The following is a 24,065-nucleotide window of genomic DNA, read 5'->3' as shown; positions in this document are numbered from 1 at the left end:
ACATTTATTGAACCCAAAAATGTCAACATCAGAGGCAGAAGCATCTCCTTCTTCTGGGGGCTTCCTCCGCCCTGCACATGTTCTCCTCGGGCTTTTCAATCGCCACTCTCACCCGAGGTTCCCTCCTTTTCCCGCCTTCCTCCACTACACTTGTATGTGACAATCCTTCAGGGCTCAGCCATTGGCCCTGTGCTCCCTGACTTTCCTCCCCATCTTCATGCTACCATCTCTCACACTTTCATTTCCATTCCAGACATGTCCTGTGAGTTTGTGCTTCCAAATACCTTTTTCACATCTCCATTTCCATGAATCACAGACATCACAAAGTAAATAGATTTTAAGTGGAACTCAGAAGTTCCACCCCTGTTGTATAATAAAGAATTTGTCTAGTATTTCTGGCATAGAGCTTTGAAAATCCTCAGAATTTCCCAAGCAATAGGAGTGTGTTTATTATTCGTGCCCCTTGATCACATCTGACTTTTTGCTATTAAGCCAGTTCAAGATGGGAGTTGGTCACCAGAAAGCCCCATCATGTGAGTCATTGTGGCAAATTATTAAACCTAAGGGAGTCACAGAAACTCCCAAATTTGTAGTCAGTTGTTCAGAAATGCAGCTTACCTGGGGACCCCTGAAGCGCACCTGGCAACTGAGGTAAGAGCAGCCTTGTTGGAGAAGTGCCCTTAAACTTGCAGAGTCTGGGTGTTTAGTGCCAGGACCGAATTGCAAATACTGGTTGGTGTTAGAATAACTCCCCTTTGCCCATATTCCACCACCTGGGCCATCCTGATCTAAGTAAATGGCTCCGATGTTTACTAGAATCATAAGTGACTCATGATTGCCCCCCTTCCCTCTCTCCAAGTATCTAGTCCATCAATGAATCTTCTCACTCTCTAAAACATACCCCCTGTTACCTGCAACTGATGAATTACTGAATTCTATATCTGCAGCTGATGATGTACTATATGTGGGCTAACTGAATTTTTTAAAAGATTTTTATTTATTCACTTGACAGAGCAAGAGAACACATGCAGGGGGAACAGCAAAGGGGGAGGGAGAAGCCGGCTCCCGGCTGAGCAGGGAGCCTGATGTGGGGCTCCAACCCAGGACCCTGGGATCATGACCATTGCTAAGGGCAGATGCTTAACCAACTGAGCCACCCAGGTGTCCTAGCTAATTGAATTTAAATAAAAAACAAAAAGGAAAACAAAAACATACCCCCCACTTGCCCTCATTTCTCCACTACCATGTCATCCTGTAACGTACTCGCCATCATCTCTCACCTGGATTTCTCCCACAGCTCTCTCACCTGTGTCCCTACTGCCACATTTGTCCTCCTCCAACACATTCTCCATACAGAGATAAAAGTGATGCCTCCAGTATAAAACTTTCACTTTCCAGACTCTGGTCTTCTTTACATTTCTCAAATAAATCCATTTTTTCCTACCTCAGGACCTCAGCCTCTGCTGGTTCTCCATCTGAACTATTCTACCCCCATTCTTTGTACATCGTGCGCCTCCCTTATTTAAGTATTTAGCTCAAAGGCTTCCTCCTCAGACCTTCTCTGACCACACAGAGAAAGTGTCCCCGGTGCATATTCCCATCACCATCCCATGGTTCTTCCCTCATCTCTGGCAACTTTCAGTGACCTGTTAGGCAACAGACCTGTTAGGCTCTGTTCTATTCACGTCTCTCATGCTTCTTACCCTTGTATCCTAAGCATCTAACACAGTACCCAGAGCTCAGATAACATTATCCAATGAATAAATGTGTGAATGTGACTTTTGGTTAACAATGTATCATAGACTTATAGCAGGCTGTGGCTGTTGGAGTCATTCTATCCAGACACAATGTCCAGGCATACAAAAGACCATCTCTTCCTGATCCTTCCTCTGAAGCTAGGACGTCTTGCCCAAAAGCCCCTCCGAGTTGGCTAGCCAGGCTGAAATCACATGACCATGCCTAACCCAATCACTGGAAGGGAGAAAGAACTTGATCTGTCCCCCCGCGCCCCCCCCCCCCCCACACACACACACAGGATTGGCTCAGACAAAGGGTTCTTATCTGGGGCATTCAGTCCTCCAGGGGGTTAGGGGAGGTGTGAGTGAACAGGGGGTCTGGAGCCCACACAGCCTCCGGAGGTTGTTACTGGAATTTAATGACCAGAGTACGTGAAATGCTAAGGCTCTTGCAACACCTCAGGCAGCTCACAAACTGGGTTGCCCCACCCCAGTCTTGGACCAAGCGAGGGACTGAGCCAATCCCCCTAAAGCACAAGACGGGTGGATTCGCTGGTGTGTCATACAGCAAGGTGTTAGGAAGGCAGTCAGCAGTGTCTACTGAAAGGTCATTTTCAGCTCAATGCCAAGTTAAGCAAGTCTTAAGAGGCTTCTTCCTGAATCTCTTCAGCCATCTCCCTAAATTCTTGAAAGCTGGATTGCTGGATCAAAGGCTATGACATTCTCCATTTTGACACACCCGGCTAAAATGCACTGCTGAAGTATGGTAGCACCAGGGTAAGCCTTCTTTTGGAGGACAGGCGAGTTCCATGCGACAACTCCCTGGGGTACCAGGAGTCAAGTGACCAGAGGACCTCAGGAGGTGACTGGGCTTAAAGTAGGAAGGTGTTCACACCTAATTCTCAGGACTACCTAGGACATATTTTAGCTTGGACATGACGACCTTTCTCACTGGAAAGTCATATCCCTGTCAACAAACAGTGTAGATGTTATGCCTCTTCATCAAAAGGAACTGAGGCTCAGAAAAGTAGAGGAGATTTTTCTGTCATGGAAAGTTAGATTCAATTTTTTAAATAAATTAATGGGAACATGGGCTTTGCTTAGAGTTACATCAACTGTAACAGAGAGCCAAGCAACAGTGGCTTGAACTTTGCAGAAATTGATTCCTTTTCTCATAAAACCCTGAGCTAGTATGGTCCTTCACAGGGCAAGAGACGTGAACTCATTTCTTTTTGTTGTTGTTGTTGTTGTTGTTGTTGTTGTTGTTTAACATTTTATATTTGGGGCACCTGAGTGGCTGAATCAGTTAAGCGTCTGACTCTTGGTTTCAGCTCAGGTCATGATCTCAGGGCTGTGGGATGGAGCCCCACATGATATTGTGCTCTGCACTCAGCAGGGAATCTGCTTAAGATTCTCTCTGCCCCTCCCCCATCCTCTCTCTCTCTCAAAGAAATAAATAAATCTTAAAAAAATTATTTTTAAGTAATCTCTACACCCAACATGGGGCTCGAACTCACAACCCTGTGATTAAAAGTAGCACATGCTACTGACTGAGCCAGCCAAGCACCCTTTGTTTCTTTGCCCTATTATTCTCTGGGAGTTGTCTTCATCAGAATAGTGGAATGGAAGAGGTGGTTCATAGTCACCTCCCTGCTCCTCCAGTAGGAGGGGCATCAGGAAGGGAAGCCCATGCCCAGGAGATGGCTCATCACTCACTCACACCCCATGACAGATGTGGCCCATTTTCCTTTCAAAGAGGCCACACAGTCTTTGGGAAATACTCCTGTGGAAGAAAGAGTCAACATTCTCTGCCACAAATTCCAAATAGGAGTACTTTTCTGAAGACATTGTTAGTGAACTGTCCATTTCCAACCATTCTTTTTTTTTTTTTTTAAGATTTTATTTATTTATTCATGAGAGACATAGAGAGAGAGGCAGAGACATAGGCAGAGGGAGAAGCAGGCTCCTTGTGGAGAGCCTGATGCTGGACTCGATCCCAGGATCCTGGGATAATGACCTGAGCCAAAGGCAGACACTCACCCGCTGAGCCACCCAGGCGTCCCCTCCGGACATTTTAAATAGAAGATATCATTGACCTGATATAAATCGGAGACAAAGAAATAACTGTTCATCCCAGCACGTGTGAGTTGTGCATTGAGTCATCACTTTCACATTTCCTCCAGGGTGGTGACTAGAGTAGGCTCTCTGTAGACATGATATGAATATGTGGATGAATAAATGAAGAAAGAATGAGTGAAAAATGAACTGGCGAGCTTCTGCTTCTGAGTTAGCTGAGCTATGGGGGATATCTTCTGTGTAACAGTAATATCTGGATATGACATTTTTTAGCACTTGAAATACACTTAGTACTGGGGCCCCTAGGTGACTCCATCAGTTGAGCATCTGCTTCTTGGCTCAGGTCCTGATCTCTGAGTCATGAGATCATGCCTCATGTGGAGTCTGTTTGGGATTCTCTCTCCCTCGCCTCTGCCCCTCTCCCTGCTCTCTCTCTCTCTCTTTCTGTCTCTGTCTCTTTCATATAAATAAATAAATATAAATAAATAAATAAATAAATAAATAAATAAATAAATAAATATTTAATACTAAAAATTTCTTTTGCATATTCAACTTTTCTACAATGATACAGGATGCTGCTATGTCTCAAATCATCAACCACCAGCCTATTAGACAGCAAATAAACAGCCAAACTACTACATTCATGGGACTAAATTCAACTGGACTCCTAAACTCACTGGACTTTATTTTTAATAGATCTCTGATGTAGTTTTTCACTTGTTATCTGGCCCTCACAAAGGCATAAAGCATTCTGGTAACTTGAGCTTTCTGGCTTTGGATTCTAGGAAAATGAAAAGTTTTCTATGTTTCTTTCCAAAGCTTACAATCTATAGCTCCCTCTCTTTTTTTAAGAGAGGAGGTTGGTATAATGCCACCAGCTTACACTTTGGCCTCAGAAAAACGTTGTTTTCTGTCCCAGCTCTGCCACTCTGTATGTGACCTTAAGGAAATATGGTTTAGCCTCATTTAGCCTAAGTCTTTTCATCTGTAAAGTGGGGAGACGATCTTCTTAGAATCGTGGCAAGGAGTAAACGTAATGTAGCTCTCAGAAAGTGATCTTGAGGCAAATATGCAAGTAAGCATATTTTTATAATGGCATATCCATCATATCTGTCTGGGCCATATGTGTCTAATTCAGACAGGTAAAGCAGAGCCCCCCTGAATGTTTAAAGCCCAATACTTTGCATGCAAGAGCACATTGGAGTGCAAGGCCCCCAAAAAAACATGTTCTTCAGCTCCAGTAGGTGAATCTCTAATGCTTAGAGATCTGTCGCTTCTTTGACTTCTGCCACTTATGCATTTTTCCGGTTCCACCAGTACACAATTGGGTATAGTTTTCTTCTCTGAAAATAGACTGAGTTCAGGAGTGTCTCATGTTCATTTTGACATATGCTGAATCTGTAACTGAAAAAACAGAAAAACGTGGCAAGATAATCCTCTGATATCACCAGAAAGACCCTGAGCTGTGCTCTCCTGATAACTTCCATGAAATCCACTCAAAATACCTCCTTATCTTGGACTCTTGGACGTGACCCTCCTCTGGTATTTGCTGGGACAGCCAAGACTGGGCAGGGCTGGGAACCAAGTCACTGAGTCCCGGCCCCGCCAATGACAGTTCTGTCAGGATGATAGAAACAAAAATCATCCAAAATTTGCAGTATCAGGTAAAAGAAAGATAGCAAGTGCTCTTAATATCATTTGGGGTATTGTGTTTAACAAGCTGTAGTATTGTGATTTGTAATAACACATATGTATTTGGCCTTCCTTTATTCCTGCTACAGAGTTCCCTAAATTCCTGGAATTACCTAAGTGATGAGAGTGATACCTATGTCCTCTGTTACACTAATGAGGTGACTTTTGGGCCCCACCTAAGGAGGAGGGCTGGTCATCAACAGAAGCAATCATGCAATTGAAGGATTGGAAATTTCAACCCCACCCCCAACCTCTGGGGAGGGCAGAGGGGCTGGAGGTCGGGTTCCATTGCCAATGGCCCAGGATTTAATCAGTCACACCTATGTAATGAAGCCTCCCTGAAAAACCCCAAAGGACAGGGTTCTGAAAGCTTCCTGTTGGTTAACATTTGGGGATTGGGGAAAGGCGTGCTCAGAGAGAACAGGGAAGCTCTCCGCCCTTTCCCGACACCTTGCCCTGTGCATCTCTTCCATCTGTCTGCTCCTGAATTACATTCTTTCATAATTAACTGGTCATCTAGTCATTAAAATGTCTCTCCGAAAAAAAAAAAAATGTCTCTCCGAGTTCTGTGAGCCACTCTAGCACATTAATTTAACCCAAGGAGGGGGTCATGAGAAACTCTGATTTTTTTAAAAGATTTTATTTATTTATTTATGAGAGACACACACAGAGAGAGAGGCAGAGACATAGGCAGAGGGAGAAGCAGGCTCCTGGGTGGGGAGCCCAATGTGGGACTGGATCCCAGGACCTCAGGATCACGACCTGAGCCAAAGGCAGACGCTCAACCACTGAGCCACCCAGGTGCCCCAGGAATCTCTGATCCATAACTGGTAGGTTAGAAGTACAGGTAACAATCTGGCCTTGAAACTGGTGTCAAGTCCAAGTACAGTATTGTTGGCAAAGCCTATTACCACAGGCAGAAGCATAGGACAGGAGGATCTGGGTTGTGCCACATCTGGGAGGGAGGTAACAGTCTTACAGTCTTGCAGGACTACGCCCTTGACTTGGGGGATCTGATGCTGTCACTGGGTAAATAGTGTCAGGATGGAGCCAAACTGTAGGGCTCTTTGCATTAGTCCATTTCCTCCATCCAGGAGTATGGAGTCTTCAGCAGCCATCCTGAAGGATGGAAGGAAGGATGGTAGTTTCCGTTCCAACTAGAAGATGGAAGCCACTTTCTATGGATGGAGAACCAGAAGGACAAAAGGAGCCTGGGCCCAGGATGATTCTATAGATCCCTTCTACCAGCCTGGGACTGCCCACTGCTGGATACTTGCATGAGAACAAACCCTTATGAATGTAAAATGCTGTAGTTAGGCCCTCTCCCTCTGCCTGCTGCTCCCCCTACTTGTGTGCATGCTCTTTCTCTGTCAAATAAATAAACAGGGATGCCTGAATGGCTCAGCAGTTAAGCATCTACCTTTGACTCAGGGTGTGATCCCAGGGTCCAGGGATCGAGTCCTGCATCAGGCTTCCTGTGAGGAGCCTGCTTCTCCCTCTGCCTATGTGTCTCTCGTGAATACATAAATAAAATCTTTGTTTTTAAAAAAAGGGAAAAAAATGGGCAGCCCTGGTGGAGCAGCAGTTTAGCACCGCCTTCAGCCCGGGGCCTGATCCTGGAGACCCGGGATCAAGTCCCACATCGGACTCCCTGCGCGGAGCCTGCTTCTCCCTTTGCCTGTGTCTCTGCCCCTCTCTCTCTCTCTGTCTCTATGAATAAATAAAATAAAAAGAAAAAAGAAAAAAGGAAAAAAATAAGTAAAATCCTTAAAAAAGAAAGAAAGAAGAAAGAAAGAAAGAAAGAAAGAAAGAAAGAAAGAAAGAAAGAAAGAAAGAAAGAATTGCTATGGAGGAAGAACATGGTCTTAGCACAAGCAGTTGGGATTTAAGTATTTTAAACAACAAGGAAATGTAAGTAGATCCCAAAGACTTAAAAAAATTTTTTTGAGTATAGCTGACACTAAAGATCTTTTCTTTAAAGATTTACTTATTTATTTTTAGTGAGACAGAGAAAGAGAGTGGGGGTGAGGCAGATGGAGAGAATCTCAAGCAGACTTCCTGCTGAGCACAGAGCCTGACATGGGGCTCAATCTCATGACCCTAAGATCATGACCTGAGCCAAAACCAAGAGTTGAACGCTTCACCAACAACCACTAGGCACCCCTAAAGATCTTTTTGTGTGTAAATGCAAACTTCTACTTCAATAAAACTTGGAGCCACGTCTCCTTAGAGCATAATCCATAAAGAGAGAAATCAAGTAGAGACCTGGTGACTAACATAATGGAAGGGAAGAAGCAGAAACCTGAAGGCTGTTAAAGAACAAAATACTGAAGGACTCTTGTTAGAGCACAGTAAGGCTGACTCTACTCAGGGCAGGGAGAGAAGTGGGACTCAGCTCTGAATACAGCGTGGGCAAGTGAGAATTCACAGTCAAGCAGCAGAGTGGGAGTCAGTGGATGGAACATGACCAGGAAGAAACATCAGGAACAAGGTGGTTAAGCTGACCTACCAGGATCCTTGCTGAAGACAGACCAGGCTGTCAGCATCACTGGAGGGATAGTGGAGGATGAGGAACCCAATCAGATATCGAGGTGGTTGTTATCAAGCAGGGAGGTTCTGGTGAAAGTGACTTAGCAGGATTCTTCCTAAACTGTATTTTTACAAGGAAGTGCCCAGAGGGACCTCGGACCAGGTTCAGGAGCCTGGCTGAAGTCTGGTCGAGCAAACAAACCCCATCCGGCCTGCAAAGGGAACATGGATGAGAAGCCACCTCTTACCTCAAGATTGCTAGAACTCATACAGCAATTCAGCAATGTGGCAAGATACAAAATCAATGCCCAGAAATCAGTGGCATTTCTATACACTAACAATGAGACTGAAGAAAGAGAAATTAAGGAGTAAATCCCATTTACAATTGCACCCAAAAGCATAAGATACCTAGGAATAAACCTAACCAAAGAGGCAAAGATCTATACCCTAAAAACAGAATACTCCTAAAAGAAATTGAGGAAGACACAAAGAGATGGAAAAGTATTCCATGCTCATGGATTGGAAGAATTAATATTGTGAAAATATCTATGCTACCCAGGGCAATTTACACATTCAATGCAATCCCTATCAAAATACCATGGACTTTCTTCAGAGAGTTGGAACAAATCATCTTAAGATTTGTATGGAATCAGAAAAGACCCTGAATAACCAGGGGAATATTGAAAAAGAAAACCAGAGCCGGGGGCATCACAATGCTGGATTTCAAGCTGTATTACAAAGCTGTGATCATCAAGACAGTGTGGTACTGGCACAAAAACAGACACATAGATCAATGGAACAGAATAGAGAACCCAGAAGTGGACCCTGAAATGTATGGTCATCTAATATTCGATAAAGGAGGAAAGTCTATCCATTGGAAGAAAGACAGTCTCTTCAATAAATGGTGTTGGGAAAATTGGACATCCACATGCAGAAGAATGAAACTGGACCACTCTCTTTCACCATACACAAAGATAAACTCAAAATGGATGAGAGATCTAAATGTGAGACAAGAGTCCATCAAAATCATAGAAGAGAACACAGGCAACACCCTTTTTGAACTTGGCCACAGTAACTTCTTGCAAGATACATCCACGAAGGCAAAAGAAACAAAAGCAAAAATGAACTATTGGGACTTCATCAAGATAAGAAGCTTTTGCACAGCAAAGGATACAGTCAACAAAACTAAAAGACAACCTACAGAATGGGAGAAGATATTTGCAAATGGCCTATCAGATAAAGGGCTAGTATCCAAGATCTATAAAGAACTTATTAAACTCAACAGCAAAGAAACAAACAATCCAATCATGAAATGGGCAGAAGACATGAACAGAAATCTCACCAAAGAAAACCTACACATGGCCAAGAAGCACATGAGAAAATGCTCCGCATCACTGGCCATCAGGGAAATACAGATCAAAACCACAATGAGATACCACCTCACACCAGTGAGAATAGGGAAAATTAACAAGACAGGAAACCACAAATGTTGGAGAGGATGTGGAGAAAGGGGAACCCTCTTGCACTGTTGGTGGGAATGTGAACTGGTGCAGCTACTCTGGAAAACTGTGTGGAGGTTCCTCAAAGCGTTAAAAATAGAGATACCCTATGACCCAGCAATTGCACTACTAAGGATTTACCCCAAAGATACAGATGCAGTGAAACACTGGGACACCTGCACCCCGATGTTCACAGCAGCAATGTCCACAACAGCCAAACTGTGGAAGGATCCTCAATGTCCTTTCGACAGATGAATGGATAAAGAAGCTGTGGTCTATGTATACAATGGAATATTCCTCAGCCATTAGAAATGACAAATACCTGCCATTTGTTTCAACGTGGATGGAACTGGAGGGTATTATGCTGAGTGAAGTAAATCAATCAGAGAAGGACAATCATCATATAGTTTTACTCATACGGGGAATATAGGAAATAGTGGATTATAGGGGAAAGGAGGGGAACTGAGTGGGAAGAATTAGAGAGGGAGACAAACCATGAGAGACTCCTAACTCTGGGAAATGAACAAGGGGTAGTGAAAGGGAAGGCAGGCGGGGGGGGGGGGATAGGGTGACTAGGTGACAGGCATTGAGGGGGGCACTTGATGGGATGAGCACTGGGTGTTATACTATATGTTGGCAAATTGAACTCATTAAAATATATATATATATATTTTAAAAAAGAGAGAGAAGCCAGCTCTTTAGCCCCACAGAAACTTGGAAGAGCTCAGTGATTGGAAGTAGCAGGTACACTGTGGGGGATAGGCTGTAAGTAGAGGGATGCGAGGGTCTGTGTAAGCACCAGACCCCCACTACAGAGCCAGGAACTTCCCTGGCCTTTACTCAGGAGAGTGGAGGTTTGTGCTTGGAGATACTCACGGGGGCAGCCAGAGGACAGAGCACTGGACTATATGAAATCTGTGTTCTGACCAAGTACCCCAAGCCCCTCCCCCACCCAGCTCCCAGAATTCCTACTGTTAGGCACCTACCTGCAGGGGGCAGAGACAAGAACTTCTTCTGGGATAAATGATTGCCAGATGCTGACATTTCAGGTCTTCCCAATAAAAGTGGAGCCTGCTGCCAGAATGGGACATCTGTCATGGTATTTGCCTACCCAGCATTTTGTGGACATCTTCCTCTAGGAAGGACAGAGGACAGAGAACTTCCTCACACATCTCTAGTATGGGAATCAGAAACTCACTTTCCCAGCTTCCTTTGCAGTGAGGGCCCAGACACGTGGGCCCTCAACTATCAATTGAGTTTCACTACACAAAACAGGGTTAGAGGTGAGTGATGAGAAGCAGGCCACTCCAGGAAGCCATTCTGGGGCTTGCCCCCCAGCACCACATGTTCCCACGGTGCCTGGACTTGGCAGCGATCAAGCACCATACCTGGAGTGCCATTCTTGGCCCAAATGTCTCTAACCAGGCTTCCCTGACCCTCTTTCCAATCCTGGGAGTTCTCCCGTGTCCTTTCCAAAGTTCCTTTTCCACACGAACCGCTCTAGTTCTCTGGCATGTTGCAAAGAACCCTGCCAGCCAGGCCATCCCCAGTAGAAAGCTGGCCTTACTTACCCTGATCATAAGGGCTCTCCCACAGATGCAAATGGTTCTTAAATCCAGACCTGTCCAGGAAGAGGGGGTTTTACACAAATACTTCCAACCTGACAGAGAGCAAAACAAACAGCAGAAGGGAACTTCTGGCACAACGCAAAAGAGAGTAAAACATATTAGAATATTTTCAGCAATGAGAAGGTAATGTTCATCAGTGAATGAGATGCCATTAAAAAAAGAACCAAGAGGGCAGCCCAAGTGGCTCAGCGGTTTAACACTGCCTTCCGCCCAGGGTGTGATCCTGGGGACCCAGGATCGGGTCGCACATTGGGCTCCCTGCATGGAGCCTGCTTCTCTCTCTGCCTGTGTCTCTGCTCCCCCACCCTCTGTCTCTCATGAATAAATAAATAAAATCTTTAAAAAAAAAAAAAAGAATGAAGAGGGGCGCATCAAGCTCCAAGCTGGGCATGGAATCTGCTTGAGATTCTCTCTCTCCTCCCTCTGCCCCTCTGCCAACCCCTCATCCCTAACTTGAGCATTCTCTATCCAAAAAAAAAAAAAAAAGAACTGAAAACAAGAAAGAGCTCTTGAAAGTTAAAGATGTAGCCAATATAAAAAATTCAATTAAAAAGTTGGATTATATGGATCCCCGGGTGGCTCAGCGGTTTAGCGCCTGCCTTTGGCCCAGGGTGTGATCCTGGAGTCCCGGGATCAAGTCCCACATCAGGATCCCTGCTTGGAGCCTGCTTCTCCCTCTGCCTGTGTCTCTGCCTCACTCTCTCTCTCTCTCTCTCTCATGAATAAATAAATAAAATATATTTTTAAAAAAGTTGGATTATAGAAGACCTGTATTTTCTGGTTTTATTATCACTTCCCTGGGTAAAAGGTAAAACAGCATAAGTCACTGTTTGTATAGTGCCCAACAACACAGAACAATGCCTGGCACAGGGTAAGGGCTCAGGACATATTTGTTGACTGTATAGATGAATCGTCCTCTCCAAAAAAAGTAGAGCAAAACAGAGATGAAGAGTAGTTAAGAAAATTACAAAATAATGAAAAACAGGTCTGGAATGTCTATTAGGATTTTCAGACACAGAGAATAACAACAACAAAAAAGAGAGGGAAGAGGGGTATCTGGGTGTCTCAGTCAGTTACGTGCCTGCCTTCGGTTCAGGTCATGATCCCAAGGTCCTGGGATCAAGTCCCATACCACGCTCCCTGCTCAGTGGGGAGCCTGCTTCTCCCTCTCCCTCTGCCTGCCACTCCACCTACCTGTGCTGCCAAACAAATATATAAAATCTTTAAAAAAAAAAAAAAAAAAGGCGGGGGAGAAATTGCTAAAAATAAGAAAATCCCCCAGAACTGAATAAGGGTCTCTAGAAATCCAGAGTCCACTAAGTGATCAGCCAAATGAAAAAGAGCCACATGGGGGCACCTGGGTGGCTTAGTCGATTAAATGTCTGACTCTTGGTTTTGGCTGAGGTCATGATATCCTGGGTCATGGGACTGAGCCCTGCCCTGGACTCAGTGTTCTGAGTCTGCTTGGATATTCTCTCCCTCTGCCTTTCCCTGCTTGTACTCTCTCTCTGTAAAATGAGTAAATAAATCTTTAAAAAAAAATATAAAGAGCTACACAAGATGCATCACTGAGATTTCAGAATAGTAAAGAGAGGGTCCCAAAGGTCTAGGAAGGAAAAAATAGGTCACAAAGGATTGGGACTCTTACCTACAATATTGGGATGGCTAGAATACAATGGATCAATGCTTTCAAAATTTGGAGGAAAAAAAATGTTATCCAATTTGGAATTCTATACCCAGGCCAATTAGTAATCAAGCATGAGAATAGAATAAAAACATTCTCAGGTATGAAAAATGTCTCCACAAAATTATATACATCTTCACAAAATGAAGAGCATGCTGTGGGTGAAGGCAGTGATTCCAGCTGTGGGGTTTGATGTAGCTAGGGGACAAGTGGTAATGCTGGGTGGATACAGATCTCCAGTTCAGGGGAGTTTGGTCTAGGCTGATATGAGAGGCACATGAGGCTAGATCCAGCTAACACACCCAGACAATCCCAGGAAAATCTAAGCCAATGTCCCCTCAGGGGGGTTGGCGGAGGCACAAGATTATGGATTCCGGGTAAACTGACTGCCAGGTGAAGGTGGAAGCTCATTTATCCCAGGTGTCACCTATTACTAGCTCTCACCTGCCAAATGCCCCAAGTCCTCGTTCTTGTGTTTCTGAGTTGGGAATGTTTCCCATGAGGTTTATGCTGCAGTTCCCGCCTCTCCATGCTTCGGATTCTCTCCCTATGGTCACCTTCCTTGCTTCTTGCTATGTTTGCTGCCGATCATGGTGGTCCACTGGGGCACTCACCCTATAGGTAGTGACCCATTCTTGACCTCTGATATTCCTGGGAAGAGGCTCTCTGCTGCTGGCATCTGAAGCTGTTACTTCCTGGAATCTTTTGCCATTTAGGTTGACTGCACCAAAACACTGCTCAGGCCCCCCACATGGTAGAACCAACACCAAGAAGGAATCAAGGCAAAGGTTTAAAAGTAACAGTTCTGTAGCAGGAAGCTAGAAATGCTGGATTCCTGTCCTACCAGGCATCCCTATTCCTCACAGGGTCCCAAATAGCTAGGAAGCAGCATTACCCAAATGAGAAACGAATGCCACCTTTAAAATTTTTTTTAAAACAGAGAGAGACTGGGGCATGGTGTGTTGGGGGGGAGCAATAGAAAGAGAGAGAGAACCCCAAGCAGGCTCCACGGCAAAGGCCTCGCTCTACTACTGCAGAAAGTGGGGTTGGAGGGGAGAGAGGCTGGTGTGTAATGAGAGCCAACAAGGCAGACAAGAGCCCGTGCGGGCCGAGCGAGTGGCCGCCTGCCTTCCCATTCCGGTGCCAGGCTCTCTTAGGACCTCAACACACTCTGCTATAATTCTGAGCTGTCCATATACATCTCTGATAAACACCCCTTTCTGATGTAAGCTCACTTACATGGGTTTGTTACTTGCAACCGTAAGAGCCAGTGGAGATCAGTGCAGCAATCTAGGGCACGACCCACGTAGTCTTGACTTTGTATCCCCTGTACCCTGTGTCTAGAATACTGGTAGCCACAGTTGGGGTTGATTCCAACCCTCCTGAAGGAATGAGTACCTATATGGATCCTAATAAAAAGGTAAAGTCTATTTATTTTTTAGTCTATTTATTCATGAGAGACACAGAGAGGCAAAGGCACAGGTAGAGAGAGATGCAGTCTCCCCGAGGGGAACCTGATGTAGGACTCAATCGCAGGACCCCAGGATCATGCCCTAAGTCAAAGGGAGTTGCTCAACCACTGAGCCACCCAGGCGTCTCAGGCCAAATCTATTTAATTCAGGAGTTATAAAATCTAATCTATAACATACTTACCAAATACTCAATCATACCAAAGAGCTGCTATAAATCCCAGACTGAAGGTGGGAGATTTGCTGAATGCAACCTTCAAGGGGCCACTAAAGCCCTATCTGCCAACAACATGAAAGAAATATAAAGTTACATGAAACAGTTTCAGAAAACTGAGCTTATGGAAGCTCAATGTGAAATTTCACTTCAACCTTTCACTCTTGTGAGAGACACCTCTTAAATATGCAAGTTTGCTTTTCCTCAAGGAAAGATTTATTGCATACTACTAGTGATTTTGTTTTACAGCAAAATTAAATTATACAGATCCACGTTTCACAAACATAAACTGGAAATCAAAGCAGCCATCAGGGGGAAGGGGCAAGATGGCGGAAGAGCAGGGTCTCCAAGTCACCTGTCCTCAACAAATTACCTAGAAAACCATCCAATCATCCTGAAAATCTACGAATTCGGCCTGAGATTTAAAGAGAGACCAGCTGGAACGCTACAGGGAGAAGAGTTCGCGCTTCTATCAAGGTAGGAAGACGGGGAAAAAAGAAATAAAGAAACAAAAGGCCTCCGAGGGGGAGGGGCCCCGAGGAGCCGGGCTGAGGCCGGGGCGAGTGTCCCCAGGACAGGAGAGCCCCGTCCCGGAGGAGCAGGAGCTGCACCAACCTTCCCGGGTGGAAAGGGGCTCCCCGGGAATTGGAGCAGGATCCCCAGAAAGGCGGGGACGCCCTCGGGCTCCCTGGGACACTAACAGGCACCTGTGCCCCGGGAGATGCGCCGAGCTCCCTAAGGGCTGCAGCGCTCGGCGGGACCCGGAGCAGCTCGGAGGGGCTCGGGCGGGGGCTCCGCGGAGGGGGCTGCGGGGCGGGAGCGCGGATCCAACAGCGCAGGCCCCGGAGCACAGGGCGCCGGGACACAGCCCAGGATCCGGCCTCCCCCAGGGACAGGCAGAGGCCGGGAGGGCCCAGGACAGCGAGGACGCTCCTGCCTGGAACTGAGCAGATCAGCGGCCCCGCCCGGAGCCCCCAGGCCTGCAGACGGAGAGCCCCGGAGCTACTGCGGGAGCTGACTCCAGGGTCCCAGAGCTGCCCCCGCCACTGTGGCTTCCTCCCGGGGCCTCACGGGGTAAACACCCCCACTGAGCCCTGCACCAGGCAGGGGCAGAGCAGCTCCCCCAAGTGCTAACACCTGAAAATCAGCACAACAGGCTCCTCCCCCAGAAGACCAGCTAGACGGACCAGTTCCAGGGGAAGTCAAGGGACTTAAAGTATACAGAATCGGAAGATACTCCCCCGTGTTTTTTTGTTGTTGTTGTTTTGTTTTGTTTTTTTTTTTTGTTTTGTTTTGTGCTTTTTTTTTCTTTCTTCTTGATTTCTGATTGCTTCCCCCACCCCCCTTTTTTTTCTTTTTTCTCCTTTCTTTCTTTTTCTTTTTCTTCTCTTTTTCCCTTTTTTCTTCTCTCTTTTTTTTTCTCTTTTCTTTCCTTCTCTCTCTTTTTCTCCTTTTGCCAATACAACTTGTTTTTGGCCACTCTGCACTGAGCAAAATGACTAGAAGGAAAACCTCACCTCAAAAAAAAGAATCAGAAACAGCCCTCTCTCCCACAGAGTTACAAAATATGGATTACAATGCAATGTCAGAAAGCCAATTCAGAAGCACTATTTTACAGCTACTGGTGGCTCTAGAAAAAACCATAAAGGACTCAAGAGACTTCATGACTGCAGAATTTAGATCCAATCAGGCAGAAATTAAAAATCAATTAAATGAGATGCAATCCAAGCTAGAAGTCCTAACGACGAGGCTTAACGAGGTGGAAGAACGAATGAGTGACATAGAAGACAAGTTGATGGCAAAGAGGGAAACTGAGGAAAAAAGAGACAAGCAATTAAAAGACCATGAGGATAGATTAAGGGAAATAAATGACACCCTGAGGAAGAAAAACCTACATTTAATTGGGGTTCCTGAGGGCGCCGAAAGGGACAGAGGGCCAGAATATGTATTTGAACAAATCCTAGCTGAAAACTTTCCTAATCTGGGAAGGGAAACAGGCATTCAGATCCAGGAAATAGAGAGATCCCCCCCCCTAAAATCAACAAAAACCGTTCAACACCTCTACATTTAATAGTGAAGCTTGCAAATTCCAAAGATAAGGAGAAGATCCTTAAAGCAGCAAGAGAAAAAAAGTCCCTGACTTTTATGGGGAGGAATATTAGGGTAACAGCAGACCTCTCCACAGAGACCTGGCAGGCCAGAAAGGGCTGGCAGGATATATTCAGGGTCCTAAATGAAAAGAACATGCAACCAAGAATACTATATCCAGCAAGGCTTTCATTCAAAATGGAAGGAGAGATAAAGAGCTTCCAAGACAGGCAGGAACTGAAAGAATATGTAACCTCCAAACCAGCTCTGCAAGAAATTTTAAGGGGGACTCTTAAAATTCCCCTTTAAGAAGAAGTTCAGTGGAACAATCCACAAAAACAAGGACTGAATAGATATCATGATGACACTAAACTCATATCTGTCAATAGTAACTCTGAACGTGAAGGGGCTTAATGACCCCATCAAAAGGCGCAGGGTTTCAGACTGGATAAAAAAGCAGGACCCATCTATTTGCTGTCTACAAGAGACTCATTTTAGACAGAAGGACACCTACAACCTGAAAATAAAAGGTTGGAGAACCATTTACCATTCAAATGGTCCTCAAAAGAAAGCAGGGGTTGCCATCCTTATATCAGATAAATTAAAATTTACCCCAAAGACTATAGTGAGAGATGAAGAGGGACACTATCTCATACTCAAAGGATCTATCCAACAAGAGGACTTAACAATCCTCAATATATATGCCCCGAATGTGGGAGCTGCCAAATATTTAAACCAATTAATAACCAAACTGAAGAAATACTTTGATAATAATACACTTATACTTGGTGACTTCAATCTAGCTCTTTCTACCCTCGATAGGTCTTCTAAGCACAACATATCCAAAGAAACGAGAGCTTTAGATGATACACTGGACCAGATGGATGTCACAGATATCTACAGAACTTTACATCCAAACTCAACTGAATACACATTCTTCTCAAGTGCACGTGGAACTTTCTCCAGAATAGACCACATACTGGGTCACAAATCGGGTCTGAACCGATACCAAAAGATCGGGATACTCCCCTGTATATTCTCAGACCATAATGCCTTGAAATTAGAACTTAATCACAACAAGAAGTTTGGAAGGACCACAAACACGTGGAGGTTAAGGACCATCCTGCTAAAAGATGAAAAGGTCAACCAGGAAATTAAGGAAGAATTAAAAAGATTCATGGAAACTAATGAGAATGAAGATACAACCGTTCAAAATCTTTGGGATGCAGCAAAAGCAGTCCTGAGGGGGAAATACATCGCAATACAAGCATCCATTCAAAAACTGGAAAGATCTCAAATTCAAAAGCTCACCTTACACATAAAGGAACTAGAGAAAAAGCAACAAATAGACCCCACCCCCAGCAGAAGAAGACAGTTAATTAAAATTCGAGCAGAACTCAATGATATCGAGACCAAAAGAACTGTGGAACAGATCAACAGAACCAGGAGTTGGTTCTTTGAAAGAATTAATAAGATAGATAAACCATTAGCCAACCTTATTAAAAAGAAGAGAGAGAAGACTCAAATTAATAAAATCATGAATGAGAAAGGAGAGATCACTACAAACACCAAGGAAATACAAATGATTTTAAACATATTATGAACAGCTGTACGCCAATAAATTAGGAAATCTAGAAGAAATGGACGCATTCCTGGAAAGCCACAAACTACCAAAACTGGAGCAGAAATAAATAGAAAACCTGAACAGGCCAATAACCAGGGAGGAAATTGAAGCAGTCATCAAAAACCTCCCAAGACACAAGAGTCCAGGGCCAGATGGCTTCCCAGGGGAATTCTATCAAACATTTAAAGAAGAAATCATACCTATTCTACTAAAGCTGTTTGGAAAGATAGAAAGAGATGGAGTACTTCCAAATTCATTCTATGAGGCCAGCATCACCTTAATTCCGAAACCAGACAAAGACCCCACCAAAAAGGAGAATTAAAGACCAATATCCCTGATGAACATGGATGCAAAAATTCTCAACAAGATACTAGCCAATAGGATCCAACAACACATTAAGAAAATTATTCACCATGACCAAGTAGGATTTATCCCTGGGACACAAGGCTGGTTCAACACTCGTAAAACAATCAATGTGATTCATCATATCAGCAAGAGAAAAACCAAGAACCATATGATACTCTCATTAGATGCAGAGAAAGCATTTGACAAAATACAGCATCCATTCCTGATCAAAACACTTCAGAGTGTTGGGATAGAGGGAACTTTCCTCGACATCTTAAAGGCCATTTATGAAAAGCCCACAGCAAATATCATTCTCAATGGGGAAGCACTGGGAGCCTTTCCCCTAAGATCAGGAACAAGACAGGGATGTCCACTCTCACCACTGCTGTTCAACATAGTTCTGGAAGTCCTCGCCTCAGCTATCAGACAACAAAAAGACATTAAAGGCATTCAAATTGGCAAAGAAGAAGTCAAACTCTCCCTCTTCGCCGATGACATGATACTCTACATAGAAAACCCAAAAGCCTCCACCCCAAGATTGCTAGAACTCATACAGCAATTTGGCAGTGTGGCAGGATACAAAATCAATGCCCAGAAATCAATGGCATTTCTATACACTAACAATGAGACTGAAGAAAGAGAAATTAAGGAGTCAATCCCATTTACAATTGCACCCAAAAGCATAAGATACCTAGGAATAAACCTAACCAAAGAGGTAAAAGATCTATATCCTAAAAACTATAGAACACTTCTGAAAGAAATTGAGGAAGACACAAAGAGATGGAAAAATATTCCATGCTCATGGATTGGCAGAATTAATATTGTGAAAATGTCAATGTTACCCAGGGCAATTTATACGTTTAATGCAATCCCTATCAAAATACCATGGACTTTCTTCAGAGAGTTAGAACAAATTATTTTAAGATTTGTGTGGGGGATCCCTGGGTGGCGCAGCAGTTTGGCGCCTGCCTTTGGCCCAGGGCGCGATCCTGGAGACCCGGGATCGAATCCCACATCGGGCTCCCGGTGCATGGAGCCTGCTTCTCCCTCTGCCTACGTCTCTGCCTCTCTCTCTCTCTCTGTGACTATCATAAATAAATAAAAATTAAAAAAAAAAAAAAAAAAAGATTTGTGTGGAATCAGAAAAGACCCCGAATAGCCAGGGGAATTTTAAAAAAGAAAACCATAGCTGGGGGCATCACAATGCCAGATTTCAGGTTGTACTACAAAGCTGTGGTCAGCAAGACAGTGTGGTACTGGCACAAAAACAGATATATAGATCAATGGAACAGAATAGAGAACCCAGAAGTGGATCCTGAAATGTATGGTCAACTAATATTCGATAAAGGAGGAAAGACTATCCATTGGAAGAAAGACAGTCTCTTCAATAAATGGTGTTGGGAAAATTGGACATCCACATGCAGAAGAATGAAACTGGACCACTCTCTTTCACCATACACAAAGATAAACTCAAAATGGATGAGAGATCTAAATGTGAGACAAGAGTCCATCAAAATCATAGAAGAGAACACAGGCAACACCCTTTTTGAACTCGGCCACAGTAACTTCTTGCAAGATACATCCACAAAGGCAAAAGAAACAAAAGCAAAAATGAACTATTGGGACTTCATCAAGATAAGAAGCTTTTGCATAGCAAAGGATACAGTCAACAAAACTAAAAGACAACCTACAGAATGGGAGAAGATATTTGCAAATGACATATCAGATAAAGGGCTAGTTTCCAAAATCTATAAAGAACTTATTAAACTCAACACCAAAGAAACAAACAATCCAATCACGAAATGGGCAAAAGACATGAAGAGAAATCTCACAGAGGAAGACATGGACATGGCCAACATGCACATGAGAAAATGCTCTGCATCACTTGCCATCAGGGAAATACAAATCAAAACCACAATGAGATACCACCTCACACCAGTGAGAATGGGGAAAATCAACAAGGCAGGAAACAACAAATGTTGGAGAGGATGTAGAGAAAAGGGAACCCTCTTACACTGTTGGTGGGAATGTGAACTGGTGCAGCCACTCTGGAAAACTGTGTGGAGGTTCCTCAAAGAGTTAAAAATAGACCTGCCCTACGACCCAGCAATTGCACTGTTGGGGATTTACCCCAAAGATTCAGATGCAGTGAAACGTCAGGACACCTGCACCCCGATGTTTCTATCAGCATGGCCACAATAGCCAAACTGTGGAAGGAGCCTCGGTGTCCATCGAAAGATGAATGGATAAAGAAGATGTGGTTTATGTATACAATGGAATATTACTCAGCAATTAGAAACGACAAATACCCACCATTTGCTTCAACGTGGATGGAACTGGAGGGTATTATGCTGAGTGAAATAAGTCAATCGGAGAAGGACAAACAGTGTATGTTCTCATTCATTTGGGGAATATGAATAATAGTGAAAGGGAATATAAAGGAAGGGAAAAGAAATGTTGGGAAATATCAGGAAGGGAGACAGAACATAAAGACTCCTAACTCGGGGAAACGAACTAGGGGTGGTGGAAGGGGAGGAGGGCGGGTGTTGGAGGGGAATGGGTGACGGGCACTGAGGTGGACACTTGACGGGATGAGCACTGGGTGTTTTTCTGTATGTTGGTAAATTGAACACCAATAAAAATTAATTAAAAAAAAAAGCATCCATCAAATGTAGATGCTGAACAAAAGTCCTGTTTTCAGCATTCAGCAGTTTTTCCCTTTTTTTTTTTAAAGATTTTATTTATTCATGAGAGATATTTATTCATGAGAGACAGAGAGAGAAAGAGAGAGAGAGAGGCAGAGACACAGGCAGAGGGAGGAGCAGGCTCCATGCAGGGAGCCCGATGTTGGACTCGATCCTGGGTCTCCAGGATTACGCCCTGGGCTGAAGGCGGTGCTAAACTGCTGAGCCACCCAGGCATCCTCAGCATTCAGCAGTTAATCATGATTCTGGTCCGGGGCCACCTGTCCATGATTTTAAGAAGTTGAGGATCCTGTCAGTGACTGGAACAAAATCTTCTTTATACGTCACAATTGTTTCCATGTAAAACCCTTTTGGGGGCTCAAGCATTTCATTTCTTGACACATCCTTTTGCTCTACTTCATCACCTTTAGAAAAAAATGGAAGACATGAATTATTAACGTTTTAAACTTAAGACCGCACTCCTTAAAATTATTAGTCAAGTCTAAGAAATAAAATAAACTGTGATAAGAATTACCGCCCCCCCCCCGCCCGTCAAGTTCCTGACACCATTTTCTGTCCATAAAAAAGAAAAATAAAGAACTATGGCACGACCGCTACTACAGACACTGCAAGGTTTCAAAGCTCACTACTGGACACATGGACTTTCAGGCCACTGATAATCTTCATCACTCAATGTAATCTTCAGCATGGATTTTACAGAACAACTTTCCCAAGATGTACGTATCCTACAACCAACTCGTTTGAAATGTACCCCTGAATGGCTTTTAGTATATTCAGATCCGTGCAACCGCAGTTCCAGGATATTTTCTTTCTTCCTTTCTTTTCTTCTTTTCTTCCTTTCTTCCTTCCTTCCTTTCTTCTTTCTTTCTTTTTTTTTTTTTTAAGATTTTATATATTTATTCATGACAGACACATAGAGAGAGAGGCAGAGACACAGGCAGAGTTGGAGAAGCAGGCTCCATGCAGGGAGCCCGATGCGGGACTGGATCCCACTGGATCCCAGGACCCCAGGATCACGACCCGAGACAAAGGCAGACGCCTGACCACTGAGCCACCAGGTGCCCCAGTTCTAGGAAACCTTCATCCACACACAAAGTCCATCCGCTCCGGCAAGTGCGGCCCCCGGCCCGGAACGCGCTCCCGGTCCGCGGATTTCCCGCCCGCGGCGGGCGGGGAGCGGGCAGGACGGAAGGCTCCCGGCTGGCGGGGCGGCTCCAACCGTCTGCTCGCCCACCGCAACGCGGACGAACGGGGCCGCCGCAGCTCCTCCTTACATAGACCTCCGCCCGGGGTCTCTGACACTGCCTCTGGAATCTTGCACAGATTCTTCAAATGCACGAGCAGGCAGGAGGACTTAAAGGGAGTTCCAGGCAGACTCAATTACAGCGAACTGCTCCCAACAGCAGTTCCCACTAGTTTTGCAGAATAAACCCGAGGCTTGCACCGCAGCGAGGCCGCTTCTGTGACCGCCGCTCGGGACAACCCGCCCCCCCCCCCCCCCCCCCCGCGGAAGGCCGCCGGAGGGTCGTACCTGGGGGCTTGCTCTTTTTCCGGCCTAAATAAATCAAGGAGCCCAACGTGGTCCAGGCTCCCACCGCGTAGAGCCCGGACATCCGCCGGTACCAAGAGGCGGCCTGATCCGCGCGCATCACCCGGCTCGCGGAAGGACGCCACCCCACGAGGTCCAGGGCGGGGCGGGACTTCCGGTCGGCCCCCCGGCCGCCGCCCCCAATAGAGAGCCGACTCCGGGAAGCCGCTTCCTGCTCCGGCCCGTGTGCATCCTGGGGCGTGTAGTCCCGAAAGTCGCGCCCGGGACTGGACCTCTTAAAAGGTGTGACATTCGGAGGGTTTCCCTGCTGAGCCGGGTACCCACAGACTCGCATGCCACGTGACGCAGGGACCAGATGACAATGTCTCTGAACAAACTCCTCGCGTAGAAAATTGTAACACCTGCCTTACGCAGGATTCAGATGGTATTGGTAAAGATGAAGCCCACCCCTCCTGCAGCTCTCAGGCGAGAATGCCTGGCTCCCCCCGCAGCTCTTCCCCGTTTTCCTTCTGGAGCCCATTCCGGGTGAGCCGTGGTCCCCCCTCGTCGGAGGTGATTTCTCCACCAGGGTCTGGGTCCAGTTCTTTATCGCCTCCTCCGGGGAGGGGAACATCATTACACTCAACTCTACCAACACCTCGAAAACAACATCTTCAACTCTGCGCACCTTCAACTTTTTTCTTAACCGCACGTTTCTGAAGTCAAAGCATAATCTACCCCTACCCAACAGACCGAACAGCTTTAGGGCAAAAGCGACGTGCTTGGCATAGCGGAGATTCGGTAAACTGCCATATCCAGTAGCTACGGTTCAGCCATAATCAATTTGATTTCTAAAGCATTTGACACCATTGACCCACCTGCTCCTTTCATGGCTTCAAAAACATAATTTTCTTCGGTATCTCCGTATCCTTCGGGGCTCTTTCCAATTCTCCCACCCTTTAGAAATTGTGCCATACACAAGAAATTAACTCTAGATGGTTCGTAGGCTTAAATGTAAAAGCTAAAACTACAAACCTAGAAGAAAACAGGAGAAAGTTTGCCACCTTGGGATGGGTACGATTTTTTTAGAATACAGACAGCATGAACCATAAAACAAATACTGGTAAATTGGACTTTTTCAAAATTAAATCTTTTGCTTTTCAAAAGTCACAGTTAAGAGGAAAAAAGGCACAAAATTAAATATTCAAATACCTATATTTGACCAAGGTCTTGTATCCAGAATATAAA

The 24,065-nt window shown here is 45.0% G+C and overlaps 1 protein-coding gene across 1 annotated transcript; it reads right to left on the bottom strand.

The window, feature by feature from the left end:
• Positions 1-21,303: 21,303 nt before the first annotated feature.
• Positions 21,304-22,978, bottom strand: SMIM26 (small integral membrane protein 26). Its single transcript, XM_072736496.1, has 2 exons — positions 22,821-22,978; positions 21,304-21,693 (listed from the first exon to the last, which is right to left on the bottom strand). Exons 1-2 carry the CDS (start codon positions 22,936-22,938, stop codon positions 21,527-21,529), a joined length of 285 nt encoding a protein of 94 aa, XP_072592597.1. The 5' UTR covers positions 22,939-22,978; the 3' UTR covers positions 21,304-21,526.
• Positions 22,979-24,065: the final 1,087 nt, after the last annotated feature.

The sequence above is a fragment of the Vulpes vulpes genome, chromosome 14 (assembly GCF_048418805.1).
Source record: "Vulpes vulpes isolate BD-2025 chromosome 14, VulVul3, whole genome shotgun sequence".
Classification (NCBI taxonomy): Eukaryota; Metazoa; Chordata; class Mammalia; order Carnivora; family Canidae; genus Vulpes; species Vulpes vulpes.
This window is presented reverse-complemented; position numbering and strand designations above follow the sequence as displayed.

Excerpts from the sequence above, each read along its gene's own strand:
- SMIM26 (XM_072736496.1), bottom strand. The coding sequence starts at position 22,938 with ATGCGCGCGGATCAGGCCGCCTCTTGGTACCGGCGGATGTCCGGGCTC. Across the intron at positions 21,694-22,820 it reads GAAAAAGAGCAAGCCCCCAG|GTGATGAAGTAGAGCAAAAG; the intron begins GTACGACCCTCC and ends TTTTTTCTAAAG.